At 55.9% G+C, this 18,425-nt stretch overlaps 1 protein-coding gene across 1 annotated transcript in view; it reads right to left on the bottom strand.

The window, feature by feature from the left end:
* Window positions 1–10,772: 10,772 nt before the first annotated feature.
* Window positions 10,773–18,425, bottom strand: part of RP1L1 (RP1 like 1) — a 56,683-nt gene continuing 49,030 nt past the window's right edge. The window contains exon 4 of the mRNA XM_030937281.1: window positions 10,773–18,113. Within this exon, the coding sequence (XP_030793141.1) occupies window positions 11,314–18,113 (6,800 nt within the window). The 3' untranslated portion in view covers window positions 10,773–11,313. The remainder of the gene's footprint in view (window positions 18,114–18,425) is intronic.

Below are 18,425 nucleotides of genomic sequence, written 5' to 3'. Positions count from 1 at the left end.
TGTTCTAGCTGCTCCCTCCTTGATCTTCCTCACTCCTTCCCCAGCTCTTAATTTGCTGCACACCACAGGTCACCTGCAAATGCTAAATAAATGCATCCAGACTCCCAAATGTGGGGAACCAGGACCCCAGTGCCTGCTGGCTGCCTTGGGGCTCCTGTCTTGGGGCTCCTGACTGAAGGCAGGCAAGCCAGAGATGGAAAATGCACAATCAGCACTGCTGTTATTTAACAGGGCCCTGTTGCATTAATTAATTAAACTTCCTCTGTTTCTGAGAGGCGGCAGAACTGTGCCTGCTTAGAGCTGGGGTGCAGGAGGTGGTTGAGACTCCATCCTGTTCCCTGGAAGGAAATGTGGAAGCAGAGCCCGGAGTGCTGAGAGAGCGAGTGGGCAGCTCCCCTGTCTCACCCAGTGGCTGCCACCACGCCTGAGTGTAAACGGGATGCAAACCCTGAAAGGCTTTGCGTCCCTGTCTGGGCTCAGCAGGCTGCGCAGAAGGCGATTCCAGGCTCCGGAGGAACACACTAGAAAGGGGAGGGAAAAAAGGCACGGGGAGGGAAAAAAGGCACGGGGAGGGAAAAAAGGCACAGGGAGGGAATATCACACGCCGGGGCCTGTCGGGGAGTTGGGGGCAAGGGGAGGGAGAGCACTAGGACAAATACCTAATAAGTGTGGGGCTTAAACCCTCGGCTGACAGGTGCAGCAAACCACCACGGCACATGTATACTTATGTAACACACCTGCACGTTCTGCACAGGTATCCCGGAATGTAAAGCAAAATGTTTTTTAAAAAGAATAAAATCAACTGTAATTCCCTCACCCCACCCCCCACCCCCCCTCCTCCCACAAAAAGGACAGCGAAGAAAACGCACATCAGCTCAGGGAGCGGCGTAATGGGAAGATTTCAGGGTGATGTATGGTGCTGGGGACGTTATTAATGGTTTGCTGATTTTTACCTTTAAAACCTTTGGGCAGATTATTTATTATGTCCTTGGCATGCCTATGATCTATGGAGAGGCACTAATCTCCGAGCAGGGCCTCTCATGTCTCCCGCTCCTCGACAGCGTCTTAATTAGGCCAGAACGCTGCCCTCCCTGCCCCTGCCCTGTGCCCACCCCCACGCAGGGAGGTGGCGATCTAAGGCTTATGCTCTCAGGCCCATGGAGCCTGCAAACCAGAGAACCCGGTTCCTAGGCCTAACTTGGCATTGACTTGCTGTGTGACCTTAGGCAGGGGCACAACCTCTCTGGGCCTCTATGCTGTTATCTCTCACATGAGAGCGCTGCCCTACACAAGCTGCAGTGACACAGAGAGACAGCATGGCAGAGCTAAGACGCAGCAGGTGTGTGGCCCTCCTGGTGCCAAAGTCCTGTGCTTCTACGGCATGGAGAATCGGGAAACAACGACCGGGCTCCAGTGGCTGACTGTCACAGCCTTGGACACCAAGGGTTTCTGGGTACAGTGGCTGCTAACCACAGCATGGGCCACTCGAATCCTTGGCTCCCAGAGCTGGGAAGGGGTGGCTGAGCCTCCAGAGACATAGGCATCCTGGGTCATTGTGCTGGTTGGGGACAGAGCTGGCATGAGAAGCCAGGTATAGTAAGGTAGGCCATTCTAACTGGAGAAGTGTGTGGCCTCAGGCAGAAACATCTGGAAGAGAGAAAGCCAGACCCCTCATGCTGGCCTAAACACCCTCCCTCAGGAACCCGGGCATCCTGATAGTCCTGGGCTCTCTCTGACACACACAGCCACGTCCCCTACAAGAAACAAGCTCAACTGACAGTGACCCTCATCTCTCTCAGACTCTCAGCCACTCCTTTCTGGGTCTATGTTTGGAGGACCTGGTGGCTGCATGGCCTCCAACCCAGGGACAGGCCTCGAGCTGGCAGCTGGGCTGGCTGAAGCCCCATCCTCACCAAGGCCACAGGCAGGACCTCGTAGGCCTGCCCCTCATTGGCCAAAGCTCCACATTATTTTTCTGATAGACCCTGAGGAGGTCCCACGCTTCCTCCTCCCAACATCCACCATTCTAACAACACACTCACATCTTCCAAACAGGTACCTCTCAGGTCTCCAACCTAGGGGACATCAGAATCCTCTCCTCAACTGGGCAGCATTTCTGTCACTCTCAGCTCCTTCTTTTCCCCACACCCACTACCCACAGACCCTTCTGCCCCCCAAATGCATGCACATAAACACAGATGCACGTGTGCACACATGCACATGCCGTGTAACCTGTCTGTGGTTTCTCATGATTGGGGTCACCCCATCCTAAGGTTCCCCTCACTCTCCTAGCCCCAGCTCATGACCACTGGCCATCCTAGCCCAAGCCCTGCCTCCCGGAGAAGCCTCTCACTGCTACTGCCCCCCACCCAGGACCTCACGTGGCACTTGCTGTCCAGGCCACTTCTCTGCATCTCTCCATTTCCTCAGCCACCCTCTGGGTTCGGTGCTGTCACTGTGACCCCTGGGTGCATGAAGTAGGACCGCTGTTCTATTCTGTCACTTATCTGTCAGGAGGGCAGCGCCTGTGACCAATGAACCTCCAAGGAGTAAGAGGTGGTGCAGGCAGCAGGTGCGCACAGAAGCGGGGACATGAAGGGGCAGTGCTTTCAGCTCTGCTGCCACATGGCCTGACCCAGAATAGCTGCTCAGACCAGGATGTAGTGGGCGCCATCGAGCTTCACAGTAGCGGTGAAGAGTCCTTGACCCAGAAGGGAACGGACTCAGTTTATCCTAGAGTTTTCTCTCCTCACCTTCATCTCTTAAATTCAGAACGTTTTGCAGGTTTAATTGTGATGTGCATTTGGGGAGCTCAGGTGTGCTTGGAAGCTGAGGTGGAAAATGAGAAAAGGCCCATTGCTACTCGATGGCAGAACAGAAGAGCTGTAAAGCATTCTCTGTACCTCTGGGTCCCCAACACTTTGGGAAGCTGCCTGTCCTGTCGGGACCTGTCTCTCACAAGCCAAGTACAATCTCACGGTGCTGGGGCAAATAGAATGTGGGGCCCAGCTTTTTCCAGGGAGATGAGTCATTTTCCAGCTCTCGCCCTTCCCACTTTTCCACTGCTTAACCCCGTGGGTGCCTGTCCCTGGCTTTGCCCCTTCTTGGAATCGCTGTGTTTGGTGGAGCTTTGGGAAGTCACCCAGTCCATTGCTTTGCCTGGAGACAGGGTGCTGCCGAGCCAGGCTGGAGTGTGGGGCGTCTTACTCCTTCTGGGACACAGTGGGAAGAGTGAGGAATCAGGAGGGGAATGCTCATCCCCTCCTGGCCGTGGGCTCTGGGGCAGGCACCGTGGCCCTGAACGTTAGTCTTTTCAGCTGTAGAGTGGAGCCGTCACTGGGGCATCGGGGGCAAGGCTATCTGTCCTTGTGCGGGACCTGCCCACGTCTGCAAGATGTTTGCTACTCCGGCCCCTGCAGGTAAAACAGCTCCGGCGCCCCGAGTCCCTGGGATGAGCAAAAACACTTGACACTGGCTGCCCATGATTGGAAAACCACAGAATCCCTGTTCCTTAGAAAAGACAGGCCGGTGGAGGGTGTCAGGTCGGGTCCTGGGGTGGGGTTGAGACACAACCTGGGAGAACCTGGGAGGTTCTGTCCTGCAGACCAAGGGCAGGGCTTCAGTGTGGCCCAGAGTGCAGCCCAGCAAGGTTCAGCCACAGGAGCGGGGGGCGATGGGGTTTTGAGGAGAGATGATGGGGGTGAAGCCCAGCCCAGGGGGTGCAGGCCAGAGGATTCTTGGCCCAAGGGGTTAGGGCAGGCTGCATGGAAAAGGGAGCCCCTGCTTGGAGGGAGTGGGGTTTTAGTTCAAATTCTGCCTTCGGCATCTACCTGCTGAATGTCCTTGGAGGAGTTTCTTCTGAACCTGTATCTTCATCCAACACAACCTTGCAGGGATGTGGTCAGGATTAAAAGTGACTCTGTACACAACAGCCTTTGGGGTATACATATTAGGAGTGCAATGAGGGAAGGGAAGTTATACTGCACAGAGGGAGGAGATTGCATCTTCAAGAACAAGGCAAAGCCCTCATGGAAGGAATTCCCAGGCAGAGCTGAGTTCCCCAGGCGAGGACCCAAGCCCAGGGGGAAAAGGCAGTGGTCCAGCTCCCGGAGTGCAGACCTCAGTCAGGCCCCAGATGATGCAAGGGCTGCTTCTATACCTCTGCCCCAAGGACAGGGCTGTCCTGGGCTCCGGAGGTCCCGAGGGCCTCAGCAGTGGGGCCCGCACACATCCACACACTCTCTGTTCACACACCTTGACCTGTGTCCCTGACTATTCCCTGTTCACCATCCGAGTCCATGCTTGGCCTCTCTGTTTCCACGCTCCTGTGGCCACCTCCGTCTGGAACGTCCCCCACCTTTATCTTCCACATCAAAGCTCGTCCCACAAGCTTGGGCCAAGTGTCACTGTCCCACTGCTTTCTGGACCGCCCACTGGGAGGGCTCTGCTGCCTGCAGCTTCCACAGCGTCCATCCACATCCTGCTCCCCTCTCACTGGAGCATATCAGCCTTGGTCTTAGGGGAAGCTCCCCTGCCCCCAAATAAAAATGCCCCAAGTTGCTTTTCTTGGACTGACATACCCAACTCTACTAGATAAAAAGGACAGAGTGGCCGGGCACGGTGGCTCACCCCATAATCCCAGCACTTTGGGAGGCCGAGGCGGGCAGATCACCTAACGTCAGGAGTTTGAGACCAGCCTTTTGTTTGTTCCTAGTTTGTTCCTAGCCAACACAGTGAAACCCCGTCACTACTAAAAATACAAAAATTAGCCTGGTGTTGTGGTGCATACCTGTAATCTCAGCTACTCTGGAGGCTGAGGCAGGAGAATTGCTTGAACCCAGGAGGGGGAGGCTGCAGTGAGCTGAGATCTTGCCACTGCACTCCAGCCTGGGTGACAGAGTGAGACTCTGTTTCAAAAAGAAAGAAAAGAAAAGGAACAGAGTGATGACATTTGCTGATAAGGAGCTTCCGTGGTGACCGGGGCGGCTGATGGCTTAGAAGCCTTGTCTCAGGGCCATCTCAACAGCTCAGTGGGGCGGGGACTATTAATTTCCTCCTTTCCAGATGTAGGCAGTTAAGTGAACGGCAGCTCCTGGTGCAGCAAGGCTGGAACCGCTCGGTGCACCCCAGAGCCTGCCCTCTGCCTCCCGGATCCTGCCTCCAGGACAGGGCCTGGGCAGGATGCGCCTGAGCCACCCTCCTGGGAAAGGGAGTCAGGAGGAAACCTCCTCCTTGTCCCTGAGCTTCACAAAATATCTTAGTAAAAACACATTTTTTTCCAAGTCATTAACAATAAGGCTTTTGGTAGGTGTCTGTGATATGCAGGTCAGCAGGCCGGCAGCAGCAGGGGCCATGGGCAGCCCTGACCTCCAAGGCAGTGGTGTGGGCCTATGGGCACACTCTGAGCCCAGGAAGGTGCTGGGTGCTCCACAGGGCAAAGGCCCTTTAGTCCAGGCCGGTGTGAGCCTGGGGGTGCTGTGCCCAGGACGGGCATGGAGTACTCCACAGAGCAAAGGCCCTGCAGGCCCAGGCATCTAATGCTGGAGCAGGGGCTTCCTGGACACGGGGAGCTGCTAGGCTGGGGAAAGAGGAAGATGCGTGAAGAGGGAGGGGACAGAGGGCTAGGATCGGGACGGGCGGGAGGAGAGAGAAGGAGGAGGAGGGGAGGAAGGGAGGTAGGGAAATGGAGTAAGCAGAACCCAGGCTGAGGGCCTGGCCCTGGCTGGGGTGGTGAGAGGCCCTTGGGCAGTTGCAGGCAGAGGCAGCCTGGTGAGGTTTCTCTTTTCCAGAGGCAAGTGGTGGCAAGTGGTGAGGACAGAGTGGGGGGCAAGTCTAGATGTGGGGACACCCTGAGGAGGCAGGTGGAGGGGTTGGGAAGGCAGGAACTGCTGGGCTTGGGGCAGCTTTGGTAGATTCAGGGCTGGGAGCTGAGGGTGAGGTGGATAAGCCTGGGATGGCTGGGAGCCAGGTCTAGCCATGGGGACAAGAGCAGGATGAGGACGAGGACGGAAGGTGCCTTCTGCTCTGCGTGTGTGGCTCCCAGGCAATGTGGTGAAGGACACTCAGAGAGATCCTGGGCCTGAGCCATGGGCTTAGGAGTCCTCTGCCCAAAACCAGGAGCAGGAACAGCAGAGCACGGATGGGCTCACCCGGGGGACTGAAGGCAGAGGTGGGCGGTGGATGGAGATTAGGGAGACGCCGATGTTCCCCCTTTGAGGTGTCAGAGCTGGGCTAGAGAGAACTCGGAGATGGTCATTGAGCTGGGGTCAGTGTCTTAGGAGTGCTGGCCACCACCATCTAGGGAGATGATGACTGAGAACATCCCAGCCTTTGGAAAATACGATCATAGCCAGCAGTGATTCGGGGCCCAGTGGGTGGTGGGGGCGGTGAGTGGAGAGGGGAGGAGAGAAAGAGGTGATGGAGGAGGTGGGCAGGGCCAGGGGGAGTATGCTTCTCAGCCACACAGCTGCAGGGCCTCACCCACAATCTGAGTGCCTGGGGCCATGATCACCCCAACTAGGTCTCAAAATGTGGGACCCAGGAGGGTACAGGTGGGCTCTGTCAGTCTCTCAGGGTGAGGGTTGAACCAATGGGAGGGTGGAGACCTGATCCCTGGAGGAGCACCATGAGGCTGCCGCCCACCCCCTGGATCTGGAGGCTCAGTTCAGACCCCAGGCCAATGACCCCAGGAAGCCAGGCCCCACTGGCTCCAGTGGAAGTCATGGAACAAGCCGGGGCCACTCTGCCCGGGGTACTTGGTTAGTGAGAGGGAGCGAGCCTTGGTGCCTTTGCAGCCCAGGTGTGTGTCTGTTCAGGCTGAGTCCCATCTCCATAGACAGGGGCCTGGGCTGCCAGCTGTGCCTGTGGACATGGGGGCAGGAGGGTCAGGGGAGGGAGATGGCTCCGTATCCACCCTAATTGCCTCTCCGGAGAGGGAGACAGAGCAGGAGGTTGACTCTGGCTGACCCCCACTGTCCCTTGGGGAGACTACATAATGAGAGCAAGGAAGCAGCTGCAATCTGTGTGTGCGTGTGTGTGCGCGTGTGTGTCCGTGTGTGTGTTTGTTGGGCCGGGACTGGTGAGAGGTGCTCAGCCTCTCCGAGGACCACATACCCTGGTGGAAGGGTGGCCTGGCTGTAGAATGCAGGCAGGCGGGGGTTTGTGCCAGCTTTCCTCTGGGTGCTTGGTGAAATGCACATTCCTAGGCCTCAGACACATTGGATCAGAATTTCCTAAGTGGAACTCTTCATCTTAAAGCTCCATAGGTGGTTTTCATGTTCATTTCAGTGAAGGAAAAAACCCACAGGCCTGTGAGATCTTTGGAACCCTCAGGAACCTCCCCGTGCCAGGCATGCACTTACGTTGAAGGCTTCCTAAGATGAAGGATGGGTCCCCTTCTCCCCTGGCCAGGCCAGACGGGTCCTTCTGGAGACAGCCTGCCCTCGCGCGGAGACCCCAACGATGCAGGCAGTTTGAATGGAGAGGAATGGGGGCATGTGGGTGAGGGGACAACTGGTCTGAATGACAAGGGAGTGGCTTTGCTGCCTGCCTGTGTTTCTCTGCAGGGCCTCTCCTAGTTCTGGGATGGGGGATATTGAGTGAGAGATGGGAAAAGGCCTGGAATCTAGTCTGAGCTCAGCCACTCATACAGCTGTGAGATTTTGGACTGAATCAGCCATCAGCCACCTCCACTGAACATCAAACCCCTCCAAGAGCACTGTGCTGGAGCCCTGCCCCAGACTGATAAAGTTAGCATCTCCAGGTGTGGGGCTGGACACGGGTCTTTGGTTCTCAACCCCTAAATGGTGATCCTTTTCTCTGATCCCCACCAACTGGACAATAGACAGGAGAGAAGGGCTTGGTTCCTTCCCCTTACCCTTCAAGGAGAAACTCCCCTGGCCAAAAGCTTTTGCATTATGCTGATACTATGGTTGCTTTGTCAGCATTTGAGTGACACATGACATGGGTTTTGATTCGGGGCAGGCTGAGGCTATAGGAATGCCAGCATTTTAAGAGATGCTAGAAGATTGCCGTAGAGAAGGCATAAAAATCCTCTCAGCCATTGGCCCTGAAATTCTTTATCTCCAAGTCAGAAGGAAACACAGTGTTGTCCATTAACAGTAAATTTTTTAAATACAAAGTGTAGACATACTGGGCCGGGGTGGTTTAAAGCGGGTCTGTTTGTAAACTTAAAGGAGAATCCCATGGGCAGATAACTTTTCATTTTAATGCAGATAACTTTTCAGTTTAATGATCGGCTTTATAAACCTAGGTTATCTCTGGCTGCTGATATCTGTACAGAAGTAGAATATTGCTAGAGGCAGAATGTAATCAGCTGAACCAAAAGTCCCATTTAATTTACCCCCCTAAATTGTCACTACGTTGCAGTAAAGTCATTCAACAAGGTGTTGGCTACCTTTAGCTAAGGTGTTTATTTACAGGATCTAAATCAAAATGAAGAAAAAATATGATATAATGGAAGATGTGGACTTTGGAGTCTGAAATATCTGAGTTTAAATCCTGGCTTTGTTCCTAACTAGCTGTGTGAGTTTGGGCAAGCCCGTGTCTCTTCTAAGCCTCAGTTTCTCCATTTGTGAAATGGAACACCTACTTGCCTATTTCACAGACATGTTGAGAAGTTTAAATCTCACAAATGATCATTTATATCAAGAGTCTAGTACGGTACCTGACACATTGTAGGTATTGAATACTTAGCAGTTATAATTAAAATATGGATCTATCCCCAGCGTGTGTAATAAAGTTTCATATTATCTATTTCGCAACATTACAATGAGGAAAACATACTTTAGCCCATTTTGCAGATGCTGAAACTGAGTTGGGATCACTGGGACTTGAGCCCAGGTCCTTCAGCTCCAGGCCCCATGCTCTTTTCATTGCATGCTCTTAACTAGAGATGGACAATGCCATTTTAATGAGGTGTCGGGTCAGTAGGTGGCAGGGCTGGCTGTCACTGGCATTCGGAGGTGGGGGGCAGCAGGGAGTGAAACAAAGGGGTTGGAACGTCTCTCAGAGAACGAATGGGGACTTCAAATCACAGAAGAGGTGCCCGGTGGATGCTTCATGCCAGCCAGTAGTGACAAGTGCTGCACGCCCCTGCATGTCACCATTTCCAGAACAAGCTCACAGTGCAATCGGTTCCACTGGGGGCTTCTAGCTAAGATGCCAGTTCTGGTTGACATGTGACTTGTGAGTGTAATTCTTCACCAGCCCTTCATCCAATATGAAGAAACACTACCCCCCAAATATATCACAGTTTACATATATATAAAATTATGCTTTTATTGTCAACACCTTAAGGAATCACCTTTGCAGAACATTTTTAAAACATGTCTTTTTTTTTTTTTTTTTGAGACAGAGTCACGCTCTGTCACCCAGGCACCCAGGCTGGAGTGCAGTGGCACAGTCTGTGCTCACTGCAACCTCCGCCTCCTGGGTTCAAGTGATTCTCCTGCCTCAGCCTCCCGAGTAGCTGGGATTACAGGCACGCACCACCACACCCTGCTAATTTTTGTATTTTTAGTAGAGATGGCGTTTCACCATGTTGGCCAGGCTGGTCTCGAACTCCTGACTTCAGGTGATCTGCCCGCCTTGGCCTCCCAAAGTGCTAGGATTACAGGCATGAGCCACCACGCCTGGCACATGTCAAAATGTTTAAATAACATCTCCATTTGTAGATAGAAGACTGCACACATGTAGAGACAGCAGATACCCAACCTTTGCTTTGTGTGGATACATTTAGATAACTAGTGGGCAGTATCTGCCATTGTAGCACAGACTCCATTTTAATATATTTGAATGGCACAAAATGCTCTGGTATATGCAGGAAAGCCAGTGAGAACCAGTCAAAGACATTCTACCCCATCCAGGAGCTCTCTTACCTGCATGGGGCTCAGTCTAAGCCCTGCTTTTGAAGGGTGTGCAGAGAGGCCATTTTTAAAATCTTACAAATGAGAAATAGAATTTTAAAAAATTATAAAGGACACAGGCAAATCAATTCATTAAAAGAAAAAAAAGCTAGGCTCTCAGTAGAAAAATGGGTCAAAAGCATGCACACACCATGTACATTCAAATAGTTTTTTAAAACCCTAGAAAAAATTTTAATTTCATTAGTTATCAAATATATATCTAAGACAGTACCGCATTACAATAAGGTACTATTTTTTTGCCAATAAAATTTCCAAATGATTTTTCAATTTTGATGACAATACCAAACACTGATCATACTGTTATCATGAGTACAGATCTTTAGAAAAAACAATTTGGCTGCAGGATAGCAAAAGCCTTAAAAATGTCGATTCCTTTGGCCCAGTAATTCCATGCCTGGGAGTCTATCCTAAAGAATTAATCAAAAGTTCAAGAAAAAAAAAAAGTGTTAAGAACAAAATAAGGGAAACCATGTAAAAGGTTAAAAATAGGAAAATGAAAAAGTATTCAATATACTCATTAACGGCACATTATTCGGGGGTTAAAATATAGGTTTATGATGATTTCGAGATAAATAGAGGAAATTCTTACATTTTTAAGTTTTTAAAACGAGTGTAAATACATATATATATATATATATATATATATATATATATATATATATAGAATCATCTCAACTGTAAAATGGTTAGACGAGGAGGAGAAGGAAATACATCCAATTGCTAACAGAAGTGTCTGAGTGACGGGATTATTTCTTACTACCTGCTTTTTTGCATTTTCCATTTTTTCATTACAAAAGGTATGAATTGAGGAAAAGCAACTTCGACTTTGGGGCTGAGAACAAACTTTATCCAATGACTCTGAAGTTATCTGCTTTGCCCAAGTATTTCTGCAGAGTCACCAAATACATTCAAGACTAGAAAAACAGTACCTCAAAGTCAAATGAGGTGAGTGCCAACAGAGGCCAAGGAGAAAAGTAACAGGAGATCAATAGGGAAAAGACGGAGAGAAACACTTGCTAGCAGAAAACAAACCCACAAAAAGCCAAACTGGAGCCTTTCTAATCAGTTCCATCTTTCGGGCTCTGAAGACAAATGAATGGGAACAGGACCTGACCTCCAATAACCAGGCAGATCCGCAGACCCCCTTTCTTCACACTGCGTGTGGGACGGGCCACAGAGCTCTCTGAAGCTTCTGGACTTAGAATCCTGGGACAGCATGGCATAGGCTGTGTCCTTGGCAAGTCCTTGGTCTTTGTCCATGTGCTGTGGGCATCTCCAGTAGACTGAGCGTTGCTCAGTTTTGTAGGAAAAATATCAATAAAAATAGAGCTCCCAAGCTCATGATCATTTTGCAGTTTGATCTTGTCTAGAAATCTAAGTCATCTTGGCCAAAGCCGTCTGCCCTGCCCACTGCCTTGGTGGGGGCGGGATTTCCGAGTGTCTGGTCCTCTTGAGGGTCACAGCCTTCCCTGGCCCCCTGCTCTGGAGTCCTTGTGTCTGAAGGGGCCTCTTCTTGCTCAGAAGTGGAACTTTCTGGATACATCCTGGTGGCCTTTCTCTCTGCATGACGGGCCCCCATGGACTTGGCGTCAGGGCTCCTTATGTCTCCACATACATGGCTGTCTTCTGAGTCTTTCCGCCAGCTGCTGCCCTGAGAGCATGCTCTGGACGAGGAAGGGCCTGTTTGGAAGGTTGGCTTTTGGTGGGGAGTGTCTCCACCTGGGGAAGGGGGTGGAGTGGGCCTGTCCTCGGGGGCTGGGCTGCTGCTTTCAGAAGCCCCCCCAGACTGGCCATCTCCTAGACTGACCTGAGGGCTCCCCTTTTTCTCACCTTGAGTTTCTCCTTCCGACTCTGGCTGGGCCTCCCCTTCAGCCTCCAGGGCCTCTACACCTTCTGCCTCTGGCTGGGCCTCCCCTTCTGCCTCCTGGGCCTCCCCTTCTGCCTCTGGGGCCTCTACACCTTCTGCCTCTGGCTGGGCCTCCCCTTCAGCCTCCAGGGCCTCTACACCTTCTGCCTCTGGCTGGGCCTCCCCTTCTGCCTCCTGGGCCTCCCCTTCTGCCTCTGGGGCCTCTACACCTTCTGCCTCTGGCTGGGCCTCCTCTTCAGCCTCCTGGGCCTCTATACCTTCTGCCTCTGGCTGGGCCTCCCCTTCAGCCTCTGGGGCCTCGACACCTTCTGACTCTGGCTGGGCCTCCCCTTCTGCCTCCTGGGCCTCTACACCTTCTGACTCTGGCTGGGCCTCCCCTTCTGCCTCCTGGGCCTCCCCTTCAGCCTCCAGGGCCTCCCCACCTTCTGACTCTGGCTGGGCCTCCCCTTCTGCCTCCTGGGCCTCCCCTTCAGCCTCCAGGGCCTCTACACCTTCTGACTCTGGCTGGGCCTCCTCTTCAGCCTCCTGGGCCTCTACACCTTCTGCCTCTGGCTGGGCCTCCCCTTCAGCCTCCGGGGCCTCGACACCTTCTGACTCTGGCTGGGCCTCCCCTTCTGCCTCCTGGGCCTCTACACCTTCTGACTCTGGCTGGGCCTCCCCTTCAGCCTCCAGGGCCTCTACACCTTCTGACTCTGACTGGGCCTCCCCTTCAGCCTCCTGGGCCTCCTCTTCTGCTTCCTGGGCTTCCTCTTCTGCCTCCTGGGCCTCTACACCTGACTGTGGCTGGGTCTCCCCTTCTACCTCCTGCATCTCCCCTTCAACCTCTGGGGCCTCTACAACTTCTGACTCTGGCTGGGCCTCCCCTTCAGCCTCCTGGGCTTCCCCTTCAGCCTCCTGGGCCTCCCCTTCAACCTCCGGGGCCTCTATACCTTCTGACTCTGGCTGGTCCTCCCCTTCTGCCTCCTGCATCTCCCCTTCAATCTCTGGGGCCTGTACAACTTCTGACTCTGGCTGGTCCTCCCCTTCTGCCTCCTGGGCCTCCTCTCCTGCCTCTTGGGCCTCTGCACCTTCTGACTCTGGGGGGGCCTCCCCTTCTGCCTCCTGGGCCTCCCCTTCAGTCTCTGGGACCTCTACACTTTCTGTCTCTGGCTGGGCCTCCTTTTCTGCCTCCTGGGCCTCTACACCTTCTGACTCTGGCTGGGCCTCCCCTTCTGCCTCTGGGGCCTCTACACCTTCTGACTCTGGCTGGGCCTCCCCTTCAGCCTCCAGGGCCTCTATGCTTTCCGCCCCATCACTCTGTCCTGGATCTTGGTCACCTCCTGCCACAGCTTCACCCTGCAAGTGGTCCTCATGCCCAGAGCCCTGGCCCCCAGTTTCTCCCCTTTCACTTATGCCCTCTCCCTCCTGCTCAGCTTCCCCCAGCTCGCTGCCCACACTGGTTTCGCTGTTGTGGATTTTCCCTTCCCTCTTCTGAGCCTTTGCATCTCCCTCTGCCTCCCCCAGTTTGGGATCTTTGTCTCTGTCGAGTCTCTGGCTTCCCTCGCCATCCTCACCCTGGTCCACTCCAGGCCCACAGCCCAGCCCTGGCCCTGGCCCTCCGCCTGCTCCCTGGACAGTCCTGGTGCTGGTGGGGTCTGTGCAGGTCTCGCCAGGGGCCACCTCCGCTGCCTCCCCATCGGTGTGTTCTTCCCTCTTCCTCTGCAGAATCTGCTGCAGGTCAAAGGCCTCTTTGATGGGACCTCTGGTTGCCCCCATTGTGGCCTTGGGGGACGCAGGGCTCACTTTCTTCCTCACGCAGGCCTCGCAGGGACAGAACTCCTCGCCCTCCCCGTCCTCGCCCAGCTGGCTCCCCAGGGCTGCACTGAGGGCTGGCTGATTCTCCAGCGTAAAGGAGAAGGGCCCCAGGCCCAGGGTCCGCTCAGAGAAGGCCGAGAGGTTGCGCAGGCCCCGGAGACGGTGTCTGCGCTGCTGGGTCTGCAGGAGCAGCTCCCCAGTGAGGGCCTCCCTGGGAGGCCCCAGCCCCATCCGCCCCGCCCGGCCCTGGAGCTTCTGCAGCTCTCTCTCGGTGCTGTCCTGGAGGCGTCGGGCCACATCCTGCTGCAGCTCGGCCGCCATCTGGTCCAGCAGGTCACTGTCCTGCAGGCCCCAGCGCGCTCGGAGCTCAGCCACCGCGCCGGAAAGGTGGGCCAGGAAGGCCTTCTCCGTCTTCTTCAGCAACACGGACACCCAGATGGGGTCGCAGTCCAGAGCCGCTCCGCAGGCCACCGAAGAGCTCCTCTCTGCAGCCCCCGGCGGGGCTTGGGCCTGCGTGTGCTCCGGGCCCATCACGGCGGCTCCGGGCGGCTTTTCCAAGCCAGGCTCAAGCTGGGAGCCACTTGGACTCTCGCTGGCGCTTGGGCCCGTCTCTCTGAGATGACTAGCGGGCTCTGTGGGTTCCTCTGTGCCCTCTGGGGGCCGCGGCTCTGCAGAGGCTCTTCCCGCTTCCTCCTCCTGCATTGGGTCATCTTCCCGGGAGCCTTCCCCATCCGGAGAGCCGGCCGCGGACAACTCCTGCCGGCCGACGCTTCCTTCTTCTGGAAGCCCTTCCTCTTTGAGACCCTCTTCAAGAGCCTCTTCTCGCAGTCCTCCTTCTGGTCCTTCTTTAACTTCCTCTAACGGCGCCCCCTCTTCTTGCAGCCCTTCTCCTGTTTCTTCTTTAATTTCCTCTAACTGCGCCTCTTCTTCTTGCTGTCCTTCTCCTGTTCCTTTAGTTTCCTCTGACTGGGCCCCCTCTACTTGATGCCGTTCCCCTTCTGTTTCTTTAGTCCCCTCTAACGGCGCCCCCTCTTCTTGCGGCCCTTCTCCTTCTGTTTCTTCTTTGATTTCCTCTAACTGCGCCTCTTCTTCTTGCTGTCCTTCTCCTTCTGTTTCTTTAGTTTCCTCTAACGGCACCCCCTCTTCTTGCGGCCCTTCTCCTCCTGTTTCTTCTTTAATTTCCTCTAACTGCACCTCTTCTTCTTGCTGTCCTTCTCCTTCTGTTCCGTTAGCTTCCTCTAACTGCACTCCCTCTTCTTGCAGCCCTTCTGTTTTAGTTCCCTCTAACTGCACCCCCTCTTCTTGCAGCCCTCCTCCTTCTGTTTCTTCTTTACTTTCCTCTAATTGCACCTCTTCTTCTTGCATTGTGTTTTCAGCTAACTGCTCCAGGTTCGAGCTCGCCCTCTGCTCCTCACTGTCTCTTTCTGCTTCATCCTCATTGGTGGCACAAGCACAGGCTTGGGAGTTCAGGAAGGCTGGGGAACAACACTGCTGTTGGTTTTCCAGATCCCCTGGGTTCTCAGAAGTTCTGGGATCAGGCCTCTGGTTGGAGGTTTTCAGGGGCAGCTCTGTCCCCTCAGAGACCAGGGTGCCGTCCATGGCACAGGGTACGCTGCTCTCCCCTGAACCTCCGGAGCCACTGCTGATGTCCACACCAGAGGAGGACGTGGGTGTGAAGTTCTCCGTCACTGCATGGGACCCAGGGTCCGGCAGAGCCTGGCTCCATGTGAGCTCCCAGAGGCCTGAGTCTAACTGGTCTTCCCCAAGGTCGCATCCTGGCCACAGGTCCTTCGAGATGCTGAGCAGCTCCTGGTACCGAGGGGAGTCTTTGAACCTCACTTTGCTGGCAGGAGACCCAAGGTCTTCATCAAAGAACTGAAGACTGGCCAGACAAGTAATGAGGGCCCCGGCTGAGCGGCTGAGTCTCCTGGCCATGGGCCTAGACACTTCGGGCATACTGCTGGGCCGGCCCTGCTTGGAGCCCATCAGCGCCCTCATGATCTGCGTGGAGGCAGACACCTGACCAGGAAGTGCCCGCAGGCTCACCCTGCAGCTGGCTGGGTCCTCTCTGTCCGCTCTGGCCTCTGCGGGGGCCTCGGAAACTCCCTCTGGAGCTGCCCCTTGGGGGACACCCTCTCCTGATTGGGGACCAGCATCACTACTCCCCGGGAGGGCTCCCTCTGGCTCCGGGTCCTGGCCGGGGTCCCCTTCCAGGCGCTGTTGTCTGGCCAGAGCTGGCTCCCCCAGGCCTTCCAGAGAATGGTCATCCCCGGGGTCCACCTCGGGGCCTCTCAGGCCACCCCTTGCTGCACCTGTGGTCTCGTCCGCCATCTCATATGTCATGAGTACGGGCTCTTCTGGAATGTTGTCCAGCCATTCGCGGACCACAGCCTCTGGAGACGAACGGGGCAGAGAGCTGGGTGACACACCGCTGGCCTCCTCCTGCCCCTGCGGGCCTCCCCAACTCCTTGAGGTCTCCTCCTGGGACAGCCCCCCAGACCCCACATCCTGGCTGGCACTGCTTCTCCTGGATGCCCCTGAACCGGGCCCCAGGGACAGTGTGGGCACAGCCTGGTGTGTCCCCTCCTTCTGCTGGCTCCCACCTGGCCCCCGGGCAGCACTTCGGTGGCTGCTGCCAGTGCTCCCACAGCTGGAAGAGCGCCTCTGGGGGCAGGGCCGCCCCCTGGGCGGAGTGGGACAGTACCTGCCACACAGCCAGTGGGCCTCAGGGGAGGGTCCCCGCTGGGCCTCTTCAGCCGACTGTGTCCCAGCCTGTGAGTGGCAGCAGCTTTGGTGGGGGCCCGCCGCCCCTTGCTCAGGCCATCCAACCTGCAGAACCAAGGGCGAGGAGGGCTGGGGGGTGTCCCTGGCCTGTTCCCCCAGGCTGGCAGCCCCAGATTTTGAGCAGGAGTCGGATGTGTGAGGTGGTGTGGGGTCCAGCGAGCATGTCCTGGACCCTGCGTCCCCTGCCCACCCGACAGAGGGAGCGTTGTAGGGGGAGACCCCAGAAGCACAATCTGAGTGTCCTGCATGGGTGACAGTGGCACTGCTAATTCCCAGAAGGTCCTGGGAAGGAAGAGATCCCAAGGAGGGAGGTCTCAGGTTCCCGGAGGCCTGTGTCCTGGTGCTCAATGAGCTTCCAGAAGATTGTTTCACTGAGCCATCCCGGCAGGCCCTTCGCCGCTCAGGAGGCCTCGGCACTTGCTTGGTTACAGAGGAGTCCAGCGGGTTGTGGGTGTCCTTGCAGTAGCGACACTGGCTGGGATGGCCTCTCGGGGCCACTCGGCCAAGGCCGGGGCTGCTGGGTGAGGACGTTGCACTGGCCCGGCTTCTGTGCCTTCTCTGCTCCTGCTGGGATGAAGCGGAGGTGGAAGGGGTAGAAGAGGCTCCTTCTGAGTCCCAGGAGCCAGAAAGGCCAGGAACCAGACGCCCCCTCTTCACAGACGCCCCCCCGGCCTGCTCGGTGCTCCGTCCTTGCATCTCTGCCTGCAGGTCCTCACTCCTTAAAGACGAAAGACTCGGAGCTGAAGAACCAGGGTTGCCTCCCTTGATGGCCTCCTGCTGAGAGGTCTCAGCCCTTGCCTTGCCTGGGCAGCCCCGGGGCCGCCCGCCCCATTTGCTGGATCCCTCGTGAGACCCAGTGCTGGCCAACGAGTCCGAAGAAGCCCCCTCCTCACTCCGGGCCCTGGGTGTCAGGCAGCCGCCTTGCTCTGGGCTGCCCAGCCCGGCTCCATCTGTGCACAGGCTGGGGTCCTCACCCAGGCTCCCTCCAGCTTCCCGCTCAGCCCTTCTCTGGGCAGAGGGGCTGCCGCTGTCCACCCCATCTTCCGGGGTCCTAGGGCAGCAGGAGGAGTCTGGCTCCGAGCCCTCGGGGTGGCCGGTGCTGGAGGCTGGGCTGGCACTGTCCTGGCTGCATCTCTCCCTCCCGGCAGCCCTGTGGCCCCACAGGCCACTGCAGCGGACGTGCTGGGCCAGCCCCCACCTCTTCCGAGTCGCCACTCTCTCTCCCTGGGAGGCATGCAGGGGATTCGTCCAGATTTCATACTTGGGCCCTGGCTGCCCACCTCGGCCAAAGGCTTCCCCGCATCCCACCCTACAGGGCCGGGGTCCCCATACCCCAGGGTCCGAGAAGCCCCAAGGGTAGCCCTCCCACACGCAGCAGAGGGGGTCCACCTCCCCCAGAATGGGGTCTTCCCCGCTGGCTGCTGTGAGGGCGCTGGCCCTGCCCATCCTCCGGGACCACAGGAGTGTGTCTTCGCCGACCAGGTGGAAGCGGACTTTCATCTCCACGGACAGGCTGCCATCCTCATTCATGCGGACCTTCTTCTTCATGTCATCGCCGGCCACCAGCGGGCCTGGCTGCGCTGGTGTGTCCTGAGGGTGCCTGTCAGGAGCAGGGCCCACCGGGGGGTTGCTAGGAACAGGCCTCTCTGGCAGCTGTGGCCTGCTGCCTGGCCGGGACCGCGAATGGATGACACTCAGCTTGGTCTTTGGCCCCCAGCTCCCTGGCACGCAGTGAAGAGGAAAAGAAAAGAGGAAAAGATTGTGAGCCATGGGGGCAGCATCAGGGTAAAGGAATAAAATAGTCATAAGCTTCCCACGACCTGAACACCACCACTGCCTCCAAAATGCACAGTAACGGCTGGGCACGGTAGCTCAGGCCTGTAATCCAAGCACTTTGGGAGGCCGAGGTGGGAGACTGCTTGAGCTCAGGGTTTCAAGACCAGCCTGGGCAACTTAGTGAGACACCATCTCTACGAAAATAAATAAAATAAAAAATAAAAAATAATTAGCTAAGCACAGTAGTATGCCCTTAC

This window comes from Rhinopithecus roxellana, chromosome 9 (assembly GCF_007565055.1).
Source record: "Rhinopithecus roxellana isolate Shanxi Qingling chromosome 9, ASM756505v1, whole genome shotgun sequence".
Taxonomy (NCBI): domain Eukaryota; kingdom Metazoa; phylum Chordata; class Mammalia; order Primates; family Cercopithecidae; genus Rhinopithecus; species Rhinopithecus roxellana.
This window is presented reverse-complemented; position numbering and strand designations above follow the sequence as displayed.